We start from the raw sequence: 22,551 nt of genomic DNA, 5'->3' as shown, positions 1-22,551 counted from the left end.
AGAAAAGCAAATAGCAGATGAAAGTATGTGAGGGCACATGAATTCAGAGCATGCGAAGATGTTCTGTACAACCTGTGAAGACACTTGAGAGCAGACTGGGCATGTATGGCCTGGTCAGAGCAGGCAGGGGACAGCAGGAGGGGATTCAAGGGCACCTGTGTGTGGCAGAGCACGGTGCAGCACAGGCCCAGCAAGCACCATGCTGTTGCTGTTAACAGACATCTCTGATGACAATGTGACTTTCACCGTCTGTGACACTACGTAAAACCAGCAGCCAGCAAGGTTCTGCTTCATTCAAGCTGCTTCACACCTCTGGTGGCCTTTGTGCCATTCTGGTGTAGGTTGGCTGTAGCAATCGCTGTCTCTGATGTTTTTAAAAGTTACGGAATTGTAAAGTTCTCCTGTAGAAAGTACAGGAGAATGGAAAACTGCAGAGCTCCAAGACAGAAAGACTAAAAGTAAATTCAGTGCAATAGAGGTCCGTTGAAAAGATTTAAGACTACACTAGTAAATGAACACATCCTTTTTATTACTGAGGCAACCAAAGTGGGGAGAATGGAAACAGTCTGTTATAGGTAAAGCCAAATGAGATGTTGCCTAGTAACTCTCAGCAGGGAAGCATTTAAACCCAGCCAGTTTAGTGAAGCTGATGTTCTGACTCAGAGATTATTTTCTCTGGAAAAAAATCTGAAAGCAGGAAAGCTCAATTTAACAAAAATAGGATTTATTTTTCTGTTAGAGCAAACCATAATGACAATGCTTGGGCGAATACAGAAGTATTTACAAACTTGTACAAGGAAGAACAGACAAGGCATGTTTTCAGCAAAAGCATAATTTTACTGAACCTGTTTTTTGATGCTGACTTATTTTCCCCAAATACAGTAAAGTTCACCTTCATTTTTATTTTTGGATTCTGAAATACATAAATGATAACAGAAGTCTGGAAATATTACACATATCATTACATTATTATCATATTATTGCTGCAAGAGAATGTTCCTGGAGCAAACCCTATTTCAGCTCTGCTATTGGACACAGAATCAAAATAATTGATTTTAAAGAAAAAAGACTCAGTGCCTCCACCGGCTCCGTTGCCTGGAATATTTTTAATTAGGCCCTCCTTCAGGACTTTGCTTTTGTGGGTTCATGGAAAAGTCACTTGGCTTGGCTAAAGGTCTCTCACAGTAGAGGGGAAAAAACCCCCAAACCTTATTTGAAGATTCACATTATTTTTGCTTCTTTTTTGAAAGATATGATGATTTTACAGAAGTATAAGCTGTGGCATGATCAGCCATGTATATCTGTGTTCCTGGGTGCCACAATTACTGGTCAGAATAGACAGTCAGTTTCAGGAGAGCATGTCATTTCAGCAGCCTCAATACAGTTAATGATGAAAGTTATTAAAGTGAAATATTGCACAGATTTTTTTTAATTAAAAAATACAATAAGCAGATCAAAACATCACACTAACCATGGAAAGACAGACTGCAAAAGAGTTATGACAAAAATATGTATTTTATTAACAAATAGCTGGAAAACAAAGCTACTATGGCATAAGTACTAAAATTTGGGTTATATATTAAAAGCATGAGATTTTTTCACAAGCATGCTGTACAAGCAGAGAAAGGACATTCTGTAAGCCACAGAGATCCACTTCTCACTGACCAGAGCCTGGTCTGAAGTTTAATGAAACACTGTTGATACAGAACCTCTGCCCAGAAGGTGTGGGACCATCATCAAACACATGGCCTAGATGGGCGTCACACTGCAACAGAAATTATTACCATGTTATTATTGCATTATTACAGAATCACAGAATCAATTATGTTGGAAAAGACCTCTCAGATCAGAGTACAACCTTTGACTGATCACCACCTTGTCAACTAGACCATGGCACTCAGTGCTGCATCCAAGTCATTTCTTGAACACTTCCAGCAATGGTGACTCTACCACCTCCTTGGGCAGCCCACTCCAATGATTAACAATCCTTTTCACGAAGAAATTCCCCCTGATGTCCAGCCTGAACCTCCCCTCGTGCAGCTTGAGGATATGTCCTCTTGTCCTATTGCTAGTTGCCTGGGAGAAGAGACCGAACCCCACCTGGCTGCACCCTCCTTTCAGGCAGCTGTAGAGAGCAATAAGGTCACCCCGAGTCTCCTTTTCTCCAGGCTGAACACCCCCAGCTCCCTCAGCTGCTCCTCATAGGAGCTGCCCTCTAGACCCGTCACCAGCTTCGCTGCCCTTCTCTGTACTCGCCCCAGCACCTCAATGCCCTTCCTGAACTGACGGGCCCAAAACTGAAAATGGTACTGGAGGTGCAGCCTCACCAGTGCCAAGTACAGGGGGAAGAATCATTTTCCCACTCCTGCTGGCCACACTATTGCTGATTCAGGCCAGGATGCCACTGGCCTTCTTGGCCCCTGGGCACTGCTGGCTCGTGTTCAGCTGCTGTTGACCAGCACCCCCGGGTGCTTCTCTGCTGGGCAGCTTTCCAGCCACTCTTCCCCCAGCCTGTAGAGTTGCACAGGGTTGTTGTGACCCAAGGGCAGCATCCAGCACTTGGCCTTGTTGAACCTTGTAACACTGGCCTCTTCCCACTGATCCAGCCTGTCCAGATCCCTCTGGAGAGCCCTCCTACCTTCCAGTAGATCAACAGTCCTACCCAACTTGCTGTCATCTGTGAAATTACTGAGGATACTCTCAATCCCCTTGTCCAGATCATCAATAAAGATACTAAGTAGGACTGGCTCCAATACTGAACCCTGGGGAACACCCCTGGTGACTGGAAACCATTATTATTGCATTATTACCACTTTAATTATGGACTACCATTATGATGGTACCTACTGTGCTATCCTGAATTAAGAAAGTTCTATAATTAATTCACTATTGAATTGGGGGGGGGGGGAACTCTTAGGGAGATACTAGTAATACGACCAGGAGTAATCACCTCTGGCCAGCAGGCAAATACCTGCCCCCCAAACAAGCAGATTCCAGAAGAGGAAGTCAAAAAGGTATTAGTGCCAGAAAGTATAAAAGAAATAACTGGAAGTATCTAGACTTCTCAATATATTATGAAAATTTCAATTAAGGCAGTCACTGTAGGTCCCTCTCATAGATTACCTGAGGATTCTCCCTCCTCCAAATAACTGATGTAAAAAAATTAGACTCAGTATAGCTATCAGTGGCTCATTATAAAATTGGAAGGTTGGCTTCAGATGGAGTTCTTGAAAGAGGCTTGCTGCATATTGCTGCAAACCTGAACTCTACCGAGATAATGGACTGCAGCAAATGCTTGTTACGTTTGCAGATGTACCTAATCCTGCTAGAAGGGCTGCAGGCACACTGAAGGACAGCATTTACAATCTTAACAGTTTGGGAAAAAAAGACACACAGACAGACAATAAAAAACCAAACCCAAGATGCAATTCATCAATCTCAATTGCATACTTTTATACCATAACAAAAATAATCAACAGGTACAGAGTTGGGAAGAAATGGTTAGGGGTGGCAGTTCTCTAGGAAAGGACCTGGGTTTTGCAGCATGTCCCGAAACAACTGTGTGTCATGGGCTGTGGAAAGGTAAAGGTGTAAGGACAGGAACACCATTTACAAAACACCTGAACAGCCCCCAACCTCTGATGCAGGCTGGGCCCAGCTGCAGCACTATGTCCAGCTTTGCACTGTACTTGGAGAAGGAAAAGGGTCAATTGGAAAAAATGCAAAAGAGAGCAACAGGATGATCAGGACACTAAAAAACACTGCATAAAAAGAAACATTTGAAGGAACTGGACCTTTCTGGTCCAGAAAAGAGATGATTGAGGGAGTCAAAACAGCTATCAAAAATAGAAGGGTGGCTTCTGTGAACCACGAGAATCCACAGAAAATAGCTGTGGAGATGCAGGGCACAGCCACCACCATGCAGGGCAAAGAGTAATAAGCTTCAACAGCTGCAAACAGTATTTTCCCCAATGTCAAACCAACTGTAGGAAGATATGCAGGTTACAACTCACTACCTAGTAAGGCTGTATTATGTCCATCTCTGCATATTTTAAGAACATCTTCAGCAAATATTTTGCAGCTGAACTAGGAGTAACTGTCCTTGTGATGAGCCAAATGCATGGTCCCTATCTCAGTCTCTTCTACTGTCTCTTGTCACACCCTGCATTGCACCTGAGGTCCTTTCAGTAAATTTTCTGTCTAAATTTTCAGCCCTTGGCTATACTTGCACAACTACTTTCCCCAGTCAGACACTTTTCTTCCCACCAAACTGACTGCCTATATTTGATACTCTACTCATGTTTCATACCAAGAAGTCAGACAGAATGGTTCCAGTGATACTGTAATTCTCACTGTTGTATTTAGGTAGATTCCTTCATGGGCACAAAGAAAACATACTTGTTAAGATCTGTGTCTTTGCATATTGTTTTCAAAATAAACATACCTGTTTGCAGACAACTTCAGTTCTAGCTAATCCCAATGAGTTATCTGGTCGTCTCGTGATATTGGTATTACTTTCATCTCTGCCACAAGTACCATAAGCCTCAGAAAACGATGGCCATCCAGTCCCAGAATTGTACTTCTTTTCTGAGCTACAAGAGGAAACCAGATTTTCTTGTTAATTAATAACTGAGATGTTACAAAAAAGTCTGCTTCTATTAAGAACATTGGCTTTTCTCCTCATTCCTGTCTTGTACCACTATTAATAATATTTGGCACGGTAGAAGTTTTCTCACTGGCATCAGACTGTGCTGGAAACTCTTTTCCAAAGGGAATTCTCGATCAGCCCACAGCAGGAGATTCTGCCTCACTGTTTCTATTTCAATGACAGGTTGGCATTTCATAAAGCTTGGAAAAGGGTTTTCCCAACAACTGAGCATGGTGTTTAGCTGAATCACACCTACTAAGTTGCAGTTCAAAGCCTGGCCCAATATAGCACAATCTCAGAAAGTTTACAAGAAGAAACGAAGAACGGACAAAGGCTGGGTTGGCCCACCAGACCAGGCTCACACCTGATGATGATGGCTTTGTCTGGCAGTCAGCCATCAAGCTGGTTTGGAAAATCAAACAGAGCCTTGCTCAAACTATCAATCAACCCATGAGAAATCTTCACAGCACAAAGATCTACTTTTCCCAAGAGATAACTGCAATAATCAGAAACAGTATTACACACTGTCAACTTGTGGATTGCCTCCTGTTAACATCTAGGATGACCAACGCTGTTTAGCTGCATATTAAAACCTAGAGTGTATTGGAAAACACAATCAGAAAATATTTTTGGGATTTAGTACAGAATTGAGATAATCCCTCCTACTTAAAACTGCGCAAGCTTTAATAGCAACATGGACTTTCTCCTATCAAAGAGGGACCTAGACTGAGCTAGAACAAGAAAGGAAGATAGATTCACATACTTCTCAGATAACTGGGCTGGAGACTCACCTCAACCATTTCCTCTCGATTTTTTTCCCAGTTTCACAAACTCAATGCTCTTACTGGCATCTAGTGGTGGATGGAGACATCAACACCAGTAGCAGCTCTTGGTCAAGGGGATTAGTCCATTACTTAAGACTGAGTTTAAAACAAAGTATGTAGTGTATATCATGTATATTCTGGTGGGATATTAACACAGTGAAGAAAAAGCTGAAAATAGATTGCAGTGCCTTTAAAAAGACAAGACAAACAAGCTAGGCAAAAAGCTTAAAACATCCAACCCAAGGAACAGTGTGTGCGTCAGCATGGATTTTATAATCATCTGTACAGCACTGTCTTTGAGCAATGCAACTCTGGAAATAAAAGACGATTTGCAACCACAGAATGACCAAAGGCTACTTTTTGTGAAGGCTGTTGCTTAGTCCTTTACATCAATGCACAAATACCCATAAGAAATGCTCTCCTTCCTCCTCCTCCTCTCCATAAAACTGGAGAGAAACAGGACACAGTACAGAAGCAGGCTGCACTGAAGAAAATGCAGTTTGTGGACTCTGCCTTTGTATGTGAAGGTCCTTAGGGCTCCAGCACTATTTCTTTTCAGCCAAAGAGGGCTGCCTGCCTTCTCTGCTACAAAACCACATTAACACTGCCTACCAGCCACCACAAGAATAACCTGGGGGAACACATATCTGTACAAGACTTCTGAGTTTCCCTGACATATATCTGTTTTGATTCCTTTTTATTAGAACTCTATTTTTTTGACACAGGGGTCCTTATGTGTATTCATACATAGATACAAAGATCCTCTCTAAAACCCCATAGAGTCACGGAAGGTCTTTAATGCTGTGTGGGTTTTGCATCTGACCCTGACTGACTCTGTCCCTTACATGTCACTCACAATACTTAAGTTTATTGTAGATGTTTTCCACTGCTAAAGGAACAATCCTTTGAGCTGTTAAATTAGCTCTCAACAGAAATGGCCTCTGTGTGGTTTTACTAACAGTAATATCACTTAGATTCCCTAATAGAAACATTTTAGTACCCAAAAATATTGCTGTTCAAGATAATATTTGTCCTTTGAAGTATTTCACCACTTAATTTATGGATAAATGGACTTTCCCTAAACATATGCATTAGATTAGCCTTCGACACGCCATTCCTCCAGCACATGTCATTTACTTTGATCCCTATTTCAGTCATCCTGGATGGAATCCAGATAATTCTAAAAAGTGCTTTTTGCTGTATGAATCTCAGCTGTAGGTTTATGGTTTGATGAAGGTTTGAGGTTTAATTAAAGCACCACAATTTGCTATCTATAAAGTTAGGGGTTTGTTCCATGTATTTCCAACTCTTTCAAATGAATATTTGGTAGCAGAAGGTAATAAATTCTGGTATAAATGTATACACACATGTTTCAAAGAAAGGAAGAAATACTTCATGTTTACCTGTAGCTAATGATCTAATGCATTTGAAAAAGAAAGGACATTTTTAATGGACTAGGAAATAAATATGATGAATGAATCTCTTATCCTATACCATTTCCCCCTCTCATTTTTAGTGTTCTCCACAACATAATACATCGATGGAAAATATATTTTCGGACCATTTTGCACATTTAATAATTTCAAATTTTCTTACGAGGTTCTTTTTCTGACAGTTTATTTTTTTTGTCTGTGAGGCTCAGCATTATCTTGTGCTTTAAACAAAAGTATTTATATTCTCTGAGAGCTGGATAGTGCAAAAAGCAGCTTGACTGTTTGGTTATATTGTCGATTTGTTACTAGTTTAGCAGCAGAAGCAATTCCCTCCAGTGCTTGTCTCTCTTCATGTTGATCTGTCAATACCTATTGTCTAATATAAAAGATGCCAAAATTGAAGGCAAATTTGAAGGAATTGAAGGAACTCTTCCACAGCTTAGTAATTTAAAATGTCTCTAATTTATCTGAATTTTCCAGAGGTATTATTAGGTTTTGTATTTGTCTTCAGAATATTTTGTAATGCTGGAACTTTGGAAATAAATTTATTTAAAAGTGTTTATTAGCAAACCTCTACAGAAAAAGATACATTTAAGCAAATGCATACTTGCATAACAACAGTTTTCTACACTTGGTCAAAGAAAAATTAACCATTCAAAATGATCAGCCTCCATTTTTACCATTTAATTGCTTACTTAAGGTTTACTTTCAATACAGCCATTACATTTTCCCCTCCTTTCTTACTATCCAGATCTCTTGTTCCTCAGCTTCCCATCTGAAGCTCTGATTTGTGATGCATCCTTTAAAGTCTTCAGAAACATGGGCATATCAGCTGCATTTCATTGAATTGGGAATAATAATAAAAAAGGGCTATTTTCTAGAACAAAAACAAAAGAAACTGTCTTTTCTGGTTCAGTTACAGAGAACAGAACACCCACTACTCCAAGGCACTCTATTTCCTTTTACTTAGATGTTAATGAAGTTGCAAAATATATAGTATTGTAAAGAGCACTGGGGTTAACAGCACAGTCATTTGCAGTTAGGTTTAAAAAGTAGATTTAAGCAAAAAAAAAAAAAAAGTAGGAATAGTGGAATTCAATTAAGGAACAAGTAGGGGGTGGGGGTCTTAGCTCTAGTGTGAGGGACCCAGCAATAAGACCATCACAACAGCTAAACAAAGGCAGACCAAAGGTCTCCATAGCCCAGCAGCATGAGTGGCAGAAGATGACTTTGGAGGAGCACAAGAACAGAGCAAACACACAGTGATACTAATGCACAAATACACATAATTTGTGGCAGCCTGTGGTTTAAGGATCTCTTAAACAGAGAATTATTATCAACCCAAAAGAACAGTGTGTGGCAGGAGAAACAGACAGTAGCAACTGTCTGCTGGCCACTGGAGACCCTCACATGCTCGAGGAAAAGGCGAACCATGTGTTTGTATCAACACAGGTATCCTGGAGGTCTCATATGTAGGGACTGTCCTTCTTTCCATTCTCCTCCTTTTCACTTCTGCTCGTGAAAAGACACTGCCCCTCCTGCCACAATTAGGGCTTGTTAAAGACACTATGAAATCCTAGGGATGTTACCTGAAGAGTGGGGCATTGCAGCACACGCAGTAGTATATTCCTGATTCTGTGTTATTCAGATAGATCCCACTAAATGGCTTTTAAAAAGGAAGGAAAAAAGAGAAGTTAATAATGCAGGTCTTTGAAAGCTCACCATCTGGAACAAGCATGTAGGAATCAGATTCAAAACAGGAGAAAAACCATAAAAAGAAGGCTTCACAGGGGGGCTTTGAAGAACAAACATTAGCAGCCCAAAGAAATGAAGGGGAGGATGCCTTTGGATTAATAGTGAAGAAAGACTACCCCCTACCCCCGGAAACCTTGAAACCAGTCAGATGCATAAATCATCCAGGTACCAGGGATGGAGTCGTGACCTCCGAGGAACTGGTGAAATGTGCAGGATCCCAAAGACCATGGCTCTGCTATGGAGTGCCACAACTTTAAAGTGGCTCTACAAAGGGACTCTCCTCCTTCCTGCATGGTCTGGAACTCAGATCCTTATTTTATAGATATGAATTTGGGCAGTTAACTGATTTAATCCCATGGTGCATGATCCATGCATGCAGAAGTCCTGGCTCTGGGCTGTGGATGTCAGTGCTCCATCCACAACACTACATGGCCTCCATCACAGAAGGAAACAAAGTATAGGGACAAGGTAGGTGGATGATCTGGCACATGAGGGATAACCCATCTCTTGAATGGAGTGCTATGTATAATATTTCCATGGCTAATCTATATGTGTTCAAAAAAAGGAGACTACAGGACAAACATACAATTTCTCTCCCCTCTGGAGAGGCTCCACTACTGCCACACAGACTGCTGAGCTGGCAGCGAAGCATCCCAGGAAAAAACCCAACAAAATATAAAAAGAATGCAGAAGCTTTTTCATCTTCAAACCAGTCTGTGTCAGAACAAAATCCACCTCATTCAGTATAATGAGTCTAACTTTCATCAACAGGAAGGCAGGGGAAATCCTGTGAAGCAACTGACTGGTCACAGCTCCCCAAAGCAGGTTTTTCTCAGCCCAGCAGGCAGAGGAGGTGGTTTACGCTTGGACAGCATTAGTGCCTTTGCTTACCGGTTCAGTTCCCTTTTCTCTTGTAACATAGAATTGCTCCGGAGTCAATTTTTTTTTCCAGTCTGTAGCAGCACTTGCTTCAGCTTGTTTAGTCAGAGACCCTTTGTCTTCAATTAGATGTAGAAAGATAATTTGTATTATTTTTAACACCATTTTAATTTAGACTGTGTTGATGCTTTCCATCATCATCTTAGTTCTCCCCAAGTTTCTATGGGTACAGACAGAGCACAGCGAGCAATTCAGGGACATGAGCAGGGGGGAATGCAGGACATTGCATCTGCTTTCCATTTGATGTGCTACATCTAGACAGCAGCTCCAGCAAAACACTTGGGAAGGCTTATAATAGAAACAGGCACCTATGACCCAAAATACCTCCCACTCTCCCTGCACAGCCTTCTGTTCTGGCTTGGAATAACTGCTCGTGCAGTGCTCCTGCTCCTTCCTCATCCCCGGGTATCACTAAAAGGTTTGGAGTTTGTCTCTTGGAAACCCTCAGAAACCAGAACTAATGTTCATCTATGAGCTGTTGAAGACTAGCGACTTTCACAGGCCCCAATGAAAAGCAGTGCTAAGAAGGAGCACTGGGAGAAAGGAACACCTAGAGACCAAGAGAAAGGGGCTGTAGTTAAGTGAGGGACACACAACAGGAGGGCAGAAGTCACCCATTACAGCGCAAAACTCCAGCAACGCCTCCTGTGAGTCTGTACACATCATGTAGAACATTTATGGTGGTATGGAATTGGCAAAGAATTAATAGATTGGCTGAAAAACAGCGAGTAAAATAGATTAATACCTTCCTAATCAAAAAGTCTGAGGTGGGGAACTACTTCCCCGCCTATCTCCCATCAGCACAGGATCTTCAAAAAAAAATCAGCTCCTGAGCGATGCTTGCCTGCACTCATCTCTTGCAACGCAGAGGTGAGATTTGGCAGGGGGTGTGTGTGTGAATTTGAAAATTATAGTTTAACCAAAAACCCCAGAGTTTAGCCGGCCAGTTCAAGATGAAAACCTACAGCGTGCTAACCGGCCAGAAGACAGCCAGGACGGGGATGCCCTCCCCTTGCAGGGCAGCTCCTGCTCCTTCCCCCCATTCCCAAGCTCCAGGCGGGGGATTACCTGTGCCTCTGGGTACCCGTGCCCCTGTGGGTCCCTGTGGGGGTTACCTGTACCCCTGTGGGTACCCGTGCCCCGGAGGTACCCGTGGGGGGTACTTGTGCCCCTGTGGATACCCATGCCCCGGCGATACCTGTGCCCCTGTGGATACCCATGCCCCGGGGATACCTGTGCCCCTGTGGATACCCGTGGGGGGCACCTGTGCCCCTGTGGATATCCGTGGGGGGCACCTGTGCCCCTGTGGATATCCGTGGGGGGCACCTGTGCCCCTGTGGATATCCGTGCCCCTGTGGGTACCCGTGCCCTGGGGGTCCCTGTGCCCCTGTGGGCACCCGTGCCCCGGGGGTACCTGTGCCCCTGTGGGCAGCGCGGGCGCAGCCGCCGGAGCGGAGCAGGACGAGGCGGAGGCCGCGGGTTCCGAGCGCCCTCAGGGGCAGCCGCGCCGCCATGTCCGGGGGGCGGGACTGGGCAACGCGCCGGGCGCGTCTGATCCGGGCGCTCCGCCTGAGCAGTCAGACCTTATAAAAGCGATGAGTAAAGAACTCGCTTAAATGCCGATGCAGCATTTGCAGGTAAAGGTTTCGATCACTTCTTACCGAGAGGCAAAGAGACCAGCTTAAAAAATCAACAATCGCTGCAGCCATAAATATAACAAAATCCTGCTGAGGCGTTTGCTTGCAGCCATTGTAGGTTGTTTTTAAGGAGAACAAGTCTGGTGCTTGCATGCCCAAGTGCTCTTGCTGTCCTGGATGCACGTTACAGGCATTGCTCTCGCTGATCGAGGGATGGCGAAGGTGCTGTGCTGTCTGAGGGGTACTTGTTAGCGGGTGCGATTTGCAGTCACAGCTGCTTTGACTTGGTCTATAAATATACCTGTAGTAGGACGTGTGTTTTAGTTTGGCCTCCTGCCCTTTAAAGGTAAACCTAAACACAAGTTAGTTTTCCAGGTTAAGCCTTAATGCTACTGTCTGCTTTTTTTCCCCCAATAGTTCCATTTCTGATTTGGATCATCATTTCTGAAGGATGTGGAAGGAACTGTTTTGATTGCATTGGATAACAGAACTAATAATGGTGTTTAATAGGAAATTGCTTTCTTTTTAGTCTAGTTCTTCTAGCCTAATTCTGAAATCAAAGCTAAAAAAATAGTGTTGTGTGATCAGTCCTGTATATACACATTTATTGAACCATCCTTATGTCTAAGACAGTGAGTTCAAAGGCAGCTGAGGACATCCAGCACCACATATGATCAGTACCAGGCTCTAATTACTCCCTCTGCTTGGCTCCACGAAGTATTGCACCAAAAGATGGATATCAGCAAGGCTCATAGATGGTTGCATTCACTACCTGCTGCAGTAGAGGAGAGGGGGCACACACTGGGTTTATGGTTTTGTCCTGTGTAATAAGACACTGTGGAATGAAGCCACAGTACCTTGAGAAAAATCCTGGAGATGCGATGGCTGTGAGTCCTCAGGATGTTAGGAGAGGAGTGCTGCTGGGCAGGGAGGAGAGGGCTTTGCCAGGGCTCTTGGTGCTCACAGGGGGCAGCATCCGTGCTGTGGCAGAGGGACAACATTTTGCCACGTTCGGCCATTTGGGGAAGTAACAATCAAAGGTCTTTTCAAACCACTTCTTGCTCACCCCTGTGGCATCTTATATCAGTCATTTAGCCATGCATTAGGAGGGAAATGGTACATTTTAGAGGGCCTTTGGAGAGGAGAGAGCCAGTCTGACACTCCCCCAGTTCTGGCAAATGGCTTAGGTCTGGAAAATGGTGGCAGGCGATGGTGTCACTCTGTCTCCAGTTCAACTGTGGAAAAGAGGCATTTCCCTCACATTCCTGGTCTTGATCTCAAGTTGTGTTTGCTGCTGAGGAGGACAGGTAATCAATGGACTTCTCCCTGAAGTATGTGGGAAATGAAGGAGGGTGAGAGAAAGTGATTAGTCCTGAAACTTGCATGTTTTCATGTAATTGACATTGATTTAACTGGTGATTTTTTTAAAGACAAAATTAAATAAAAAACGAACCGTCAGTATCTTCCTTGTGGCTGTTAAGGGTATCATCCCAAAATGCAGCACTTTTGAGGCAGTGGGAACAGAACCAACACAGGTCTGTTGCTGTGCCATTTTCCTTGGGCTGTGGAGGAGGGGAGCAGGCACCTGGGCCGTGCACCTAGGGGAGCAGTGAGAACAGAAGGAGCAGAAGGCATCAGGCACATCAGCCCAAGCTTCATCATCCCCTCAGTCACTCAGTTCATTGCAAACCACGCCTTGATTAAAATGAGGGTGGTGGTGGAAGAGGCAGATCCCATTCATCCCAGCAGCCATGATCCACATTTGAGGTGGTGCACTGGCAAAGCAGATCCTCCCTTTTTCCTTCCAGCAGAAGCCTGACCTGCATTCATCCAAACTAGCATGACAGGCCTTCCTCAAGTGGTAAACAACCCCCCTGGCTGGAGGTATTTAATTTTTCAGATCTTTGGTCCTGAAAAACCAAATCATTGTCCTGTCATGCCTGTAATATTGCCTCCCATAGTTACAGCACATACCGAGCTGTGTAGCTAGGCAGACATCCGGCCTGCATTTCTCTCCATAGATTGTTATAAAAGCCAATTAGGCTGTTACTTAATTTTTCTCCCTTTTTTTTTTTTCCTTATGCACAAGGGGAAGCAGTTAAAAGTCTCCCCTAGCTACATTATGTAAATTTTCAAGTAAATTCTCCCTGAATTGTAGTTCAGCAGGTTTATTGTTAAAAATGTCACCTGACTCCAGCGTGTACATAAGCTGCATCCAGGGAGGGGTCACACAGTGTCCTATTAGATGTGTGTAGATGGGGGAGAAGCTTCTCAGCGCCTCCTGTAAGTGTTACTCTGTGCTGAGGCAGCAGCAGCAGTGTGTGTGTGGGCGGGTGAAGGCGAGAGTAGGAGGGAAGCAGGCACGGTCCAGACTATCCTGCTAATATTTATTCGGACTCTAACCACTTCCCAGCCCAGGCTCTGTCTTGACTGATGGCTTTGGGGACAAGCAGAGCATCACATAATGCCTACACTGGCAGATACCGAGCAGTCAGCCAGGAAGCAGTGAAGTGAAGAAGTCAGATGAACCCTGCTCAAATTCAGACCTCTGCTTACGCAGCTTTTGTTAATAAAGCCCCTCAACATTATTACGTATGGAAGAAAACACTGAAACTGTGGTGGTTTTATTTTGTATGTATTTGTATGCAATCAGTTTTCTTCTGCTCACTTTATCATACTTAATGTATGTCCCCTCCCATGAGATGTTCCCATTGAAACACGTGGGAACTCAACATGCAAGAATTTATCTTGGATCTGTCCTATGTAGTGATACTGTGTGCCCAGGTCTCTGGGGAATGAAGAACAGGGGACTGGCATGAGCCCTTCAGGGGTAGATTGCATCTGTGGTGGGCTCCATTTTCCCCCACAGAATCCTTAATGCTTTTGTAGGAGATATCGCAGGAACTCCACATTCTTCCTCAGCAGAGTCTTCCTTCTGCTCTAATAGACTTGATACAACTCCACAGCCAGTTCCTAGCCACTCAGGTGTGATGAAAACTCTGAGCTCTTGGTATGTGGAGATACTGTTTTCATATGCAAATGCTATCCAAAGATATGTGGTAATGCTCTGGTGCTGAATTCCAATGATGGAGAGGGATTTCAGCAAAATTTCAATTGTCAAAGCACCTCAGAAAAGGGTACTGCTGGTTTCCAGAGGCACAGAGAGACTGAACAGAGCTCTGGATCTCCCTGAAGCTGACCCAGGGATTCTGCTTAGATTCATTTACAGAGTAGTCTGATGTGATTCAGGCAAAGACATCATCAGAAATAATGAACACACAACTTCTTGCTTTGCTTGCTTTATGGTTTAATATATCTTTTTGCTAATTATAAGTTATAGGATACCTGATTATTCTGACTTTTGTTTTTAGAAAAAAAATAGGTGAACTATCTTAAGCATGAGCCTTCTGCAGGAGTCTAAGGGTGGAATTTGAACAGAACAAGATAGAATAGTTCCAGTTGGAAGGGACCTACAGGTTTGGTCCACTGTGACAAATGCTTTGAGTTGGATTAGACCAAATGCCCTCCCTAGGTCCAGTCCAGCATAAATTATTCTAGGATCTTAAATGTTTTGAGAAGTGTCTTGTAGAACAAGCGAAGGCATGAATTCAAAGTGAAATGGATATTTTGCAATCACTCCTTGTTAGAGAACTCTACTCTGCAACTGGGCCATTGGTTCAGCTAAAAGTAGACACACAGGCCTGTATGGGCTATATGTATCTGCAGGGGCAGCTATTGGGAAGCAACAACTCCAGGCTATTTCCCTGGATTGCCCTATGCATCCCCTATATCATACCATCCAAATTTCTCGAGCCACATAGACAGTAATAATACATTCCACAGTCTTGTGTGTGATTTCCTATCCCTTGTACCTCAAGGTAGTGAAGAAGTGGGATGGTTCTTCCACCCAGTACCCAAAGCCTGAACAGACCATTGAACGAACAGTTATTTGGCAGCATCTGCCATAGCAGCAGCTTTCTGTAGGTTATCTTAATGGATTTATCACACCCTGAACTAAGCCCTGACCATCTGTTCTATCCTCTCATTACAAATGCAGAAAAAGCTAATTCATGATTGCATCATAAAAAAGTAAAATATAAAGGATTTAATTATTATATATATGATTAATTATATAAATGATTAAAATTTAATAATTTTAAATGTCATGCTTCACACTCTGATTGGGGAAGTGGCTCTCTTCAATAGACTGACTTCCCTGATAACAGAGTTTGCCTCTTTCCCAGCAAACGGGAATTCCTGAGGAAAAGGCCTCACCAGAACAAGTTTTATTCCCAGTCATTCATCTTAGATGTATTTTTAAATCTGGGATTCACATAAGTGAAGTTATGAATCTTCTTTCTTTCTGTCATAGGTGAGCCCCCAAGTTTATTTTTAATGAATTTTTTATTCAGGGAAAGGACAAAATCATGTTCTTTAAAGTCTGCCCCAAAGTCTGCATTTCCTCCATCTTACCTTCACTTAGATGCAGGCACTTCTGGAAGAGTCACCCACTGGTTTTATGCTGCTGACTCACCTTCACTGTCGTGCTCTTTGTTAGAAGATAAGCAGAAAGCAGGAGGCTGTGTGTGCGTTCCCTGCTTTCGAATGACCTTCAGATCTTTTGTACTGCCACTGTCCCACCAGCAGCAGAAATGGTTTAACTGGGAATTCAAGTTCTGATTGACTTGTGTTGTGAGAGTAAGACCTCTTGGCAGCACCTGTCCTCTGGAAATGTTCTACTAAAAATGAATGTATTTGAACAAGTTAAGAGGTCAAGAAGTAATATCTTGGTCCTATATTTTTTTATGTGGTACATCCTCCTGAACCAGCACCTCTTAACAGTGTGAAGTGTTGTGCCCTGGGTCTGCAGCAGCTTCAGCAGAGCTTTCAGCACCCCTAAAGGCTATGACCCAGCTTGTGGGGGAGTTTGATGGGGCACTTTGGTACTGCAGCTCCCATTAATTACATTAGAAGTCTGCAGCAAAAAGAGTGTAATGAAAAGAAACTGGCACTCACAGCACATGATTCTTCTGCATGATCTACCGTGGATAAACTGTGTCTTAAGAGTGCCTGTTTGTCAGAGAATTTTCCAGCTTTGGAAATTAGATATCATTACCAACATCTGTTACATCTTGGGACACTAAGTAGACCTCCAGTCCTTCATAATTTGTTCCCTAATGCCAATTAAAACTAATGACTTGGCATTTTGAAAAACCTTTTGACTTTTTAATATCTTTTTGACACCTGGCCTTTAAGGAATCTTCTTTCAAACTCTGTCACTAAAAGCATCTTTTTCAGTGAAATTCGTATTAAAGTGGAATTAAAAGCATGGTATGGCGTGGGGTTTTTTTTCTTCAAATCCTAATAGCTAGGAAGCACTGCTGATCTATAGAAGAATGTGTGCTGATTTTGAATGGGATAGACTTAATTTACTTCACGGTAGCTGGTATGGGGCTGTGTTTTGGACTTGTGCTGGAAACAGCATTAATAACACAGGGATGTTTTTGTTATTGCTGAGTAGAGCTTACACAGAGCCCAGGGCTTTTCCTCTTCTCACCCCATCAGTGAGCGAGCTGAGGGTGCACCAGAATCTGGGAGGAGACACAGCCAGGACAGATGACCCCAAGTGATCAGAGGGATATTCCATAGCATATGACATCGTGCTCCATATATAAACTGGGGGGAAAAGAAGGAAGGGGGAGGATGTTTGGAGTGATGGCATTTATGGTGGTGGTGGAGCAGTGGTGGAGTCACCATCCCTGAAGGTGTTTGAGAGAAGACAGGACACAGCACTTAGAATGGTCTAATTGACATGGTGGACCTAATGATCTCAGAGGGCTTTTCCAACCTCCCTGATTCTGGGATTCTGTTTGTCTTCCCAAGTCACTGTTATGTATGCTGGAGCCCTGCTCTCCTGGGGATGGCTGAACACCTGCTTGCCCATGGGAAATGGTGAACGAATTCCTTATGTTGCTCTGCTTGCATGTGCAGCTTTTGCTTTAGCTATTAAACTGAGTTCTTTCACTTTTCCTCTTCTGATTCTCTCCCCCACCTTACCAGAGGGGGAGAGCACAAGCAGCTATGTGGGTCTGAGCTAATGGCTGGTTTTAAACCACGACAGGATGTAGATTAGAAAATACAAGAGATGAGTATCAGAAACAGTAAGACAATCTAGGAATATCTCCTGGAAACGGCAAGAGAAAACAGTAAAAAAGAAATGGGGAACAGTGAGACTACAAGCTGTGGTACCAGCCAGCGTGCACTGAGGTCTCTGGTTGGGTAGTTAGCTTAGCCTTTCTTGCAACAGAAGGGTGAAGGGATTTTGGAGCAGTTTCTGCTTCACAAGAACTTAGCACCATGTTTTAAAGCAAACTTGCACAACACTGGCACCACAGAAAGGAAACATGTTACGTGCTATGGAGCCCATGGAGGGGGTTGTTACTTTTGGGAGTTTTATGCAGCGTGGATGAGGGAGCGAGGAACAGCAGTGGACAGCTCTAAAGGTTTACATAGACTGGAAGAATTTTGGTCACAGCTAGACCTCCACAGAAAACCTAATGGCACTGAACTTTCTAGTAGAGTCTTTTGCTGAAGAGCCTGTTTTGTCCCTTATTCTAAAATAGGCAAAGAGATCTTGCATAACCTGCAAAACGAAATATGAGGCCCTTCTCCATCTGCTCCTTAAAAGGAGGAAGGTGATCAATTCTCTCAGGCATGGCCCAAGCCAAATAGTGTATTAGACATGTCCTGGGAATATGCACCCAGATGAGCCTTGTAGAAATGTTTAAACATTTTGTTTTCAGTTCTGGAATGAGTGTGAGCTGGGATGTGCTTCTCAAGCCTGGGGGAATTCTTCACTGGAGCTATGGGCACGGCTACAGGTCCTTGGTTAACATTAAATAAAAAAGTGTGGCATCTCTTGACTTACTTAACAACTGAAGTGCAGTTTTCAGAGTAACAATTTGAGATTGTAGTGTTTATATTCTGCCTAGATCTTATTTCTGACACCCAAATGTGTTACAATTTTGAAGTGACAGAACTCAGATAATTCAAAACTAAAAATTTTGAGTTGACATGAAACAACCCTCATCCAACATTTTTGGATCATCAAATTCTTCATTATACAATGCAGGGTACAGTATATGGTTTTATTTGTTTAGATACTTATTTTATGTAAAGTGAGCTTATATATGTAGAATTTTCCCAATTTTTATTTTTAAAAACTGCATTTTGTCTTTTTCCCCCCCATATTGACTTTTATCAGAAACAACAGAAATTGCTTTCTTTTCAAGACCTCCTCAAACACAGTAAGTCACACTTTAACATTATGGTTCCAATACAAAATAATGAAATTCCAATGTAAGAAAACTATACAAAATGATAGCTAGCAGGAAATTAATTCTTATTTTACTTCAATTTACTGCCCTTTCAAAGTTGTAGATGTCTATACTGAGTCATACCTGTCAGGGAGAGCATATGACCTTCCATCCCCCTACCTGCTACATAGCAATGATAAGAAACACATCCTCACCTTCCTCTCAGTTCTACCAGCATAGCATGCATTTTGTTTCCAGAGTTCTTTTTCCTTCTGATGTCTAGAGTGCTGCTGAACATAAGGTAAAAAAATGAGCATGCAGCCATATAAGTGAATTTACAACAGAAAGATAAAATGTTCCCCAGGGGCTACCAGGAAATCATGCTGCATGTCAGAGGAGGAAGGAGGGGGAGTGGTGGGATCATGCTCATAAGCAGTAATGAATACAACAGATACAAACCTCCTCAATCTAAAGTGGTCAATGCAAGTGGTTCTGCTTATGCAAACATTAAAAAACTAAATGAACACAGACAACAAATTTTTAAGTCACATTTTTGGTGGGCAGGAAGTAAATGCCTTGTTGTTTGCATTCTGAAAGTCTTCTGAAATTCAGTTCTGTAAAACATTGTCTGCACTGGCCCAACTGCTGTACAGGGCATTTTCTCAGTTTTCTACGGTAAACTCAATTCATAGTGGTGCTCCCTGAAATACTCCAGTACATTCCTGACAGTTTCACCAGGAAGTGTTTACTGGAGTTACTGGCTGTAGCCAGTATTTTACCTCTCTTAGATGCATCACCACACTTCAGCAACACCACATTACCCAAGGCTGCAAGAAATACAAATTCCCTGTCTAAAACTGCTGCCTTCTCAGAGTCCATTTTATCTTCCAGTGAAAAATAAAGAATTTAAACAGAGATCACACGAATTAATTTATCAGTCATCTCTCTTCCCTGTGCCAGGACAAACAGTATTTACTTTCAACTAGAGTACCTTATTATCTGTAAATATTAACTCTGCCAAGTTCTAAGAAATATATATGGGATGTTTTCTACAGAGGCTGAAAGTGTACCATTATCTTCATTCTAATTCTCATTTCTTGGGTTATTTCACACAAAAATTGTTCAGTTGTTTTTAGGTGACTTGTTATTTCACCAGATGTCATATTTTCTTGCTTCATGGACAAGTAGTTTCTATAAATGTGCATGGGAGTAGAAGGAAAATAAGAAAAAAAAATACTGTATTGGAAATAATCTAAACCTATTTAATAAGCATTTAATGTTAGCACATAACAAATATTGATTACCAAATTTTAATCTATAGTTTTACAGTTTAGTCTTAAAATAGTACAAAAAAATTTAACAAAATTTCTAAGCATCAAAGCTGGATACCAAAAATTCATTTAATTAAATGTTTAAGACAACATACCAGATATGCTTATTTTTGATAGTTGGATATGAAACCCTGTGTTTCAAAAATACAGCACTGCAAACATCTTTAAAATATTTATTTGGTGAAATTTGTCAAGATGATTAAATACGTTTGTATTGATCCGCTTTTGCACTTCCCTGTTTGATCAAAAAGCCTGGCTCAAACATTAGATCTACAATATATTCTTGAGGAGGAAGCAGAAGCCCAGCTATTCCCTTGGGAAAGTCGTCAACCAGTTTAACTTCATTCCAAGCTCTGTTATACTTGCCACGAACTAAACTACAGCCAATGCCAATTCTGTCCGCTATCACCTAAAAATGAAAGAAGTAGTAGTTAATCACAGTTCATCCATGGAGCTTCTATGATATACAGCAAGGCCCAGAGATGCTTAAAAAACAAACAAATACCTTAAAAGTGAAGTGTTTCCTTGAAACAGACTTTATAAACCTCTCAAGCGTGCAAACCTTTATTGTTCATTCTGCTTAGAAAGTGTAGGCTTTTAAATATTATTTTGAGTGTATTCAATGCACATTATGAGAAATATTAATTTTAACTCTTTTCAGATAATGATACATTTGTTTATCAGCCAGTCCTTTAGATCTCAAATGAAGTGCAACACCCACAATATCCAGCCATATTTTTTTTCTGGTTGGAAGACTTAATTCTGAATATTTTGAAGTGTATTGAAGCAGTGAGGTGTAGGCCCACTGCACACATATAGCTCATATGAAATATTAAGTGTAAAAATGTAACATTTTCATCAGTGTAAGTTTAGGACTCTTGCTTCGCTCCAAAGCACACTCCTTGCTTTTCAGCCCTGGAAGTGTGGGAAGCAATGAAAGGCAAGGCAAGTGCCTGCTAGATGAAACACCTGCCTTTCCTCTGTGCTGCACTATCACAGACAGACCTATAATGGTTTCCAGCTACAAAACTGCTTTCTCACCATGCATCTGCTGTGAAGGAATGAAGTCCTGGAAGATTTTTAACTTGTTACAAATGGACAAGGATATCCATTGCTTAGAGTGCTGTGGCTTTAAGAGATGATCTGTTCCCTACAAAGGTTTCTTAGGACAGTGGAGGATAATTAATTCACAACCTCAGACCATTCATAAAATAAGTTGGGAACTTTCTCTCCCAATGGATACCATAAATTTAGGTTTGTGCTCTTTCTCCTGTGTGCTCTTTCCTAGGTCCTTCCAGCTCAATGTGCTAGGCCCTTGATTCTCTTTTCCTTTCCATCCAAGAAAGACAAAAATCCAGCTAAGGAAAAAGTATGGGACAGATAACCAGACTGCACCAGTATATCTTCACATGAAGAAAGAAGAAATGAAACTTCCCAGAAGTTAATGCTTGTGAACTTCTAAGATTAAAGCTGTTATATACTATCATAGAACACTGGATAGATACCAAACAAAAATTGTCCCAACAAGTTTACATTTGCAGCATGGAAAAAGAAGGAAGCTGCATAATTCATATTCTACAGTTTACAGAAAACGTAAAATGTTTTGACTCCAAATCAAATATTTTGGCTTTTTGCCATTTATCAAGTGTTCTGCTCATATCACTTAAGACAATTTAATGACAACAAGAATGCTTACAGAAAGAGGCAATGTTGGCTTTCATTCACTGGGAAATCAACTTTGCTGGTGAAAAATTACTAAAGCGTATACAAAAGATTTACAGAAATAAAAATATGGTATTATACTGATGCAAGTATAGTTTTGAATATCCATTTAAAATCAATATGTTATGTTGCAAAATAAATGTTAATGTACCTTGAAAAGTAAAGCCCTGTGATAGAACGTCCCTTTTTTGATTTTCCCGATAGGCACAACGTTGCATTTCAGTTCAAATTCTATTTCACTTATGTGAAGTTCCCAGCTGAAGTCATGTAGTTTGTCTCTTTCAATAGAGCCACCCATCCTGTCTGCAACAAACCTGTTCCAAATGCATACCGGGATCAATTACATCGACAGTTCCTCTTGTATTTATCACAAAAATGTAGCAAAATGAAATGTATACAACCAGTAAGTGAATGAAATATGAGACTAATACTTCCTCTATGTTTGCTTAATTTTTTTAATTCAGTAATTGGTATTTTAAATATGCTTACTATAAATATAGATAACCATAACTCAGGTCATTCAAATTTGTCACAGACCTAAACCAAGGTGCAAAAACTGCCAGAAGAGATTCTGGAGAGGTCTAGTATAGGCATGAAGTCCTCAGAGAAAATCATCAATTACTGAGGAAGTAATTACAGAAGCTAGTGTTCATCTACGCAGATAACAGATTAGGTGAGCTACATATTACATTTGTTTGAAATATTAATAAAACCTTGAGAATATATATGACAAAAATAAAGCCATAGGTAATGATCCCAACACAGAAAAGCAACTGTATTCATTGAAGGTACTTCTACATGTGCTTTCTTACACTGAAGCCTGTATTTTGGCGGTGAGAGGTGAGTGTGTATCCATTAAAACAAGTGGCTCAGTCACAGAAACAGATCAGAACTCACAATTTGTGCCAACTCTGCCAAAAGGATGTCTTTTGACTGAGCGCACACA

General features: G+C 41.7%; 2 protein-coding genes and 1 long non-coding RNA gene across 12 annotated transcripts in view; 1 reads left to right on the top strand and 2 right to left on the bottom strand.

Annotated features, from left to right (window-relative positions):
• Positions 1 to 703: 703 nt before the first annotated feature.
• MSRB2 (methionine sulfoxide reductase B2) lies at positions 704 to 11,114 on the bottom strand. The gene is made up of 5 exons (XM_064635317.1): positions 11,014 to 11,114; positions 9,552 to 9,658; positions 8,495 to 8,571; positions 4,445 to 4,592; positions 704 to 1,765 (listed from the first exon to the last, which is right to left on the bottom strand). Exons 1-5 carry the CDS (start codon positions 11,111 to 11,113, stop codon positions 1,658 to 1,660), a joined length of 540 nt encoding a protein of 179 aa, XP_064491387.1. The 5' UTR covers position 11,114; the 3' UTR covers positions 704 to 1,657.
• Positions 11,114 to 21,769, top strand: LOC135402291 (uncharacterized). Its single transcript, XR_010425073.1, has 2 exons — positions 11,114 to 11,236; positions 21,172 to 21,769. It is a non-coding gene; the product is annotated as an uncharacterized LOC135402291 (long non-coding RNA).
• The window catches only part of ARMC3 (armadillo repeat containing 3), a 57,958-nt gene continuing 55,449 nt past the window's right edge, over positions 20,043 to 22,551 (bottom strand). For 9 of the 10 annotated variants that reach the window (XM_064635243.1, XM_064635287.1, XM_064635304.1 and 6 more), the window contains 2 exons: positions 21,757 to 21,919; positions 20,043 to 20,292 (listed from right to left, as the gene is read on the bottom strand). In XM_064635243.1, coding sequence (XP_064491313.1) covers positions 20,083 to 20,292; positions 21,757 to 21,919 — 373 coding nt within the window. In that variant the 3' untranslated portion in view covers positions 20,043 to 20,082. The remainder of the gene's footprint in view (positions 20,293 to 21,756; positions 21,920 to 22,551) is intronic. The other variant, XM_064635296.1, reaches the window with a different exon arrangement.

This window comes from Pseudopipra pipra, chromosome 1, assembly GCF_036250125.1.
Source record: "Pseudopipra pipra isolate bDixPip1 chromosome 1, bDixPip1.hap1, whole genome shotgun sequence".
In the NCBI taxonomy this organism is placed as follows: Eukaryota; Metazoa; Chordata; class Aves; order Passeriformes; family Pipridae; genus Pseudopipra; species Pseudopipra pipra.
This window is presented reverse-complemented; position numbering and strand designations above follow the sequence as displayed.

What these genes read in the sequence shown, in the direction of transcription:
- MSRB2 (XM_064635317.1), bottom strand. Translation starts at nt 11,113, where the DNA reads ATGGCGGCGCGGCTGCCCCTGAGGGCGCTCGGAACCCGCGGCCTCCGC. An exon ending in CGCTGCCCACAGGGGCACAG is followed by an intron (nt 9,659 to 11,013) that starts GTACCCCCGGGG and finishes ATCTAATTGAAG; the next exon opens with ACAAAGGGTCTCTGACTAAA. An exon ending in TGCAATGCCCCACTCTTCAG is followed by an intron (nt 4,593 to 8,494) that starts GTAACATCCCTA and finishes TTCCTCTTGTAG; the next exon opens with CTCAGAAAAGAAGTACAATT.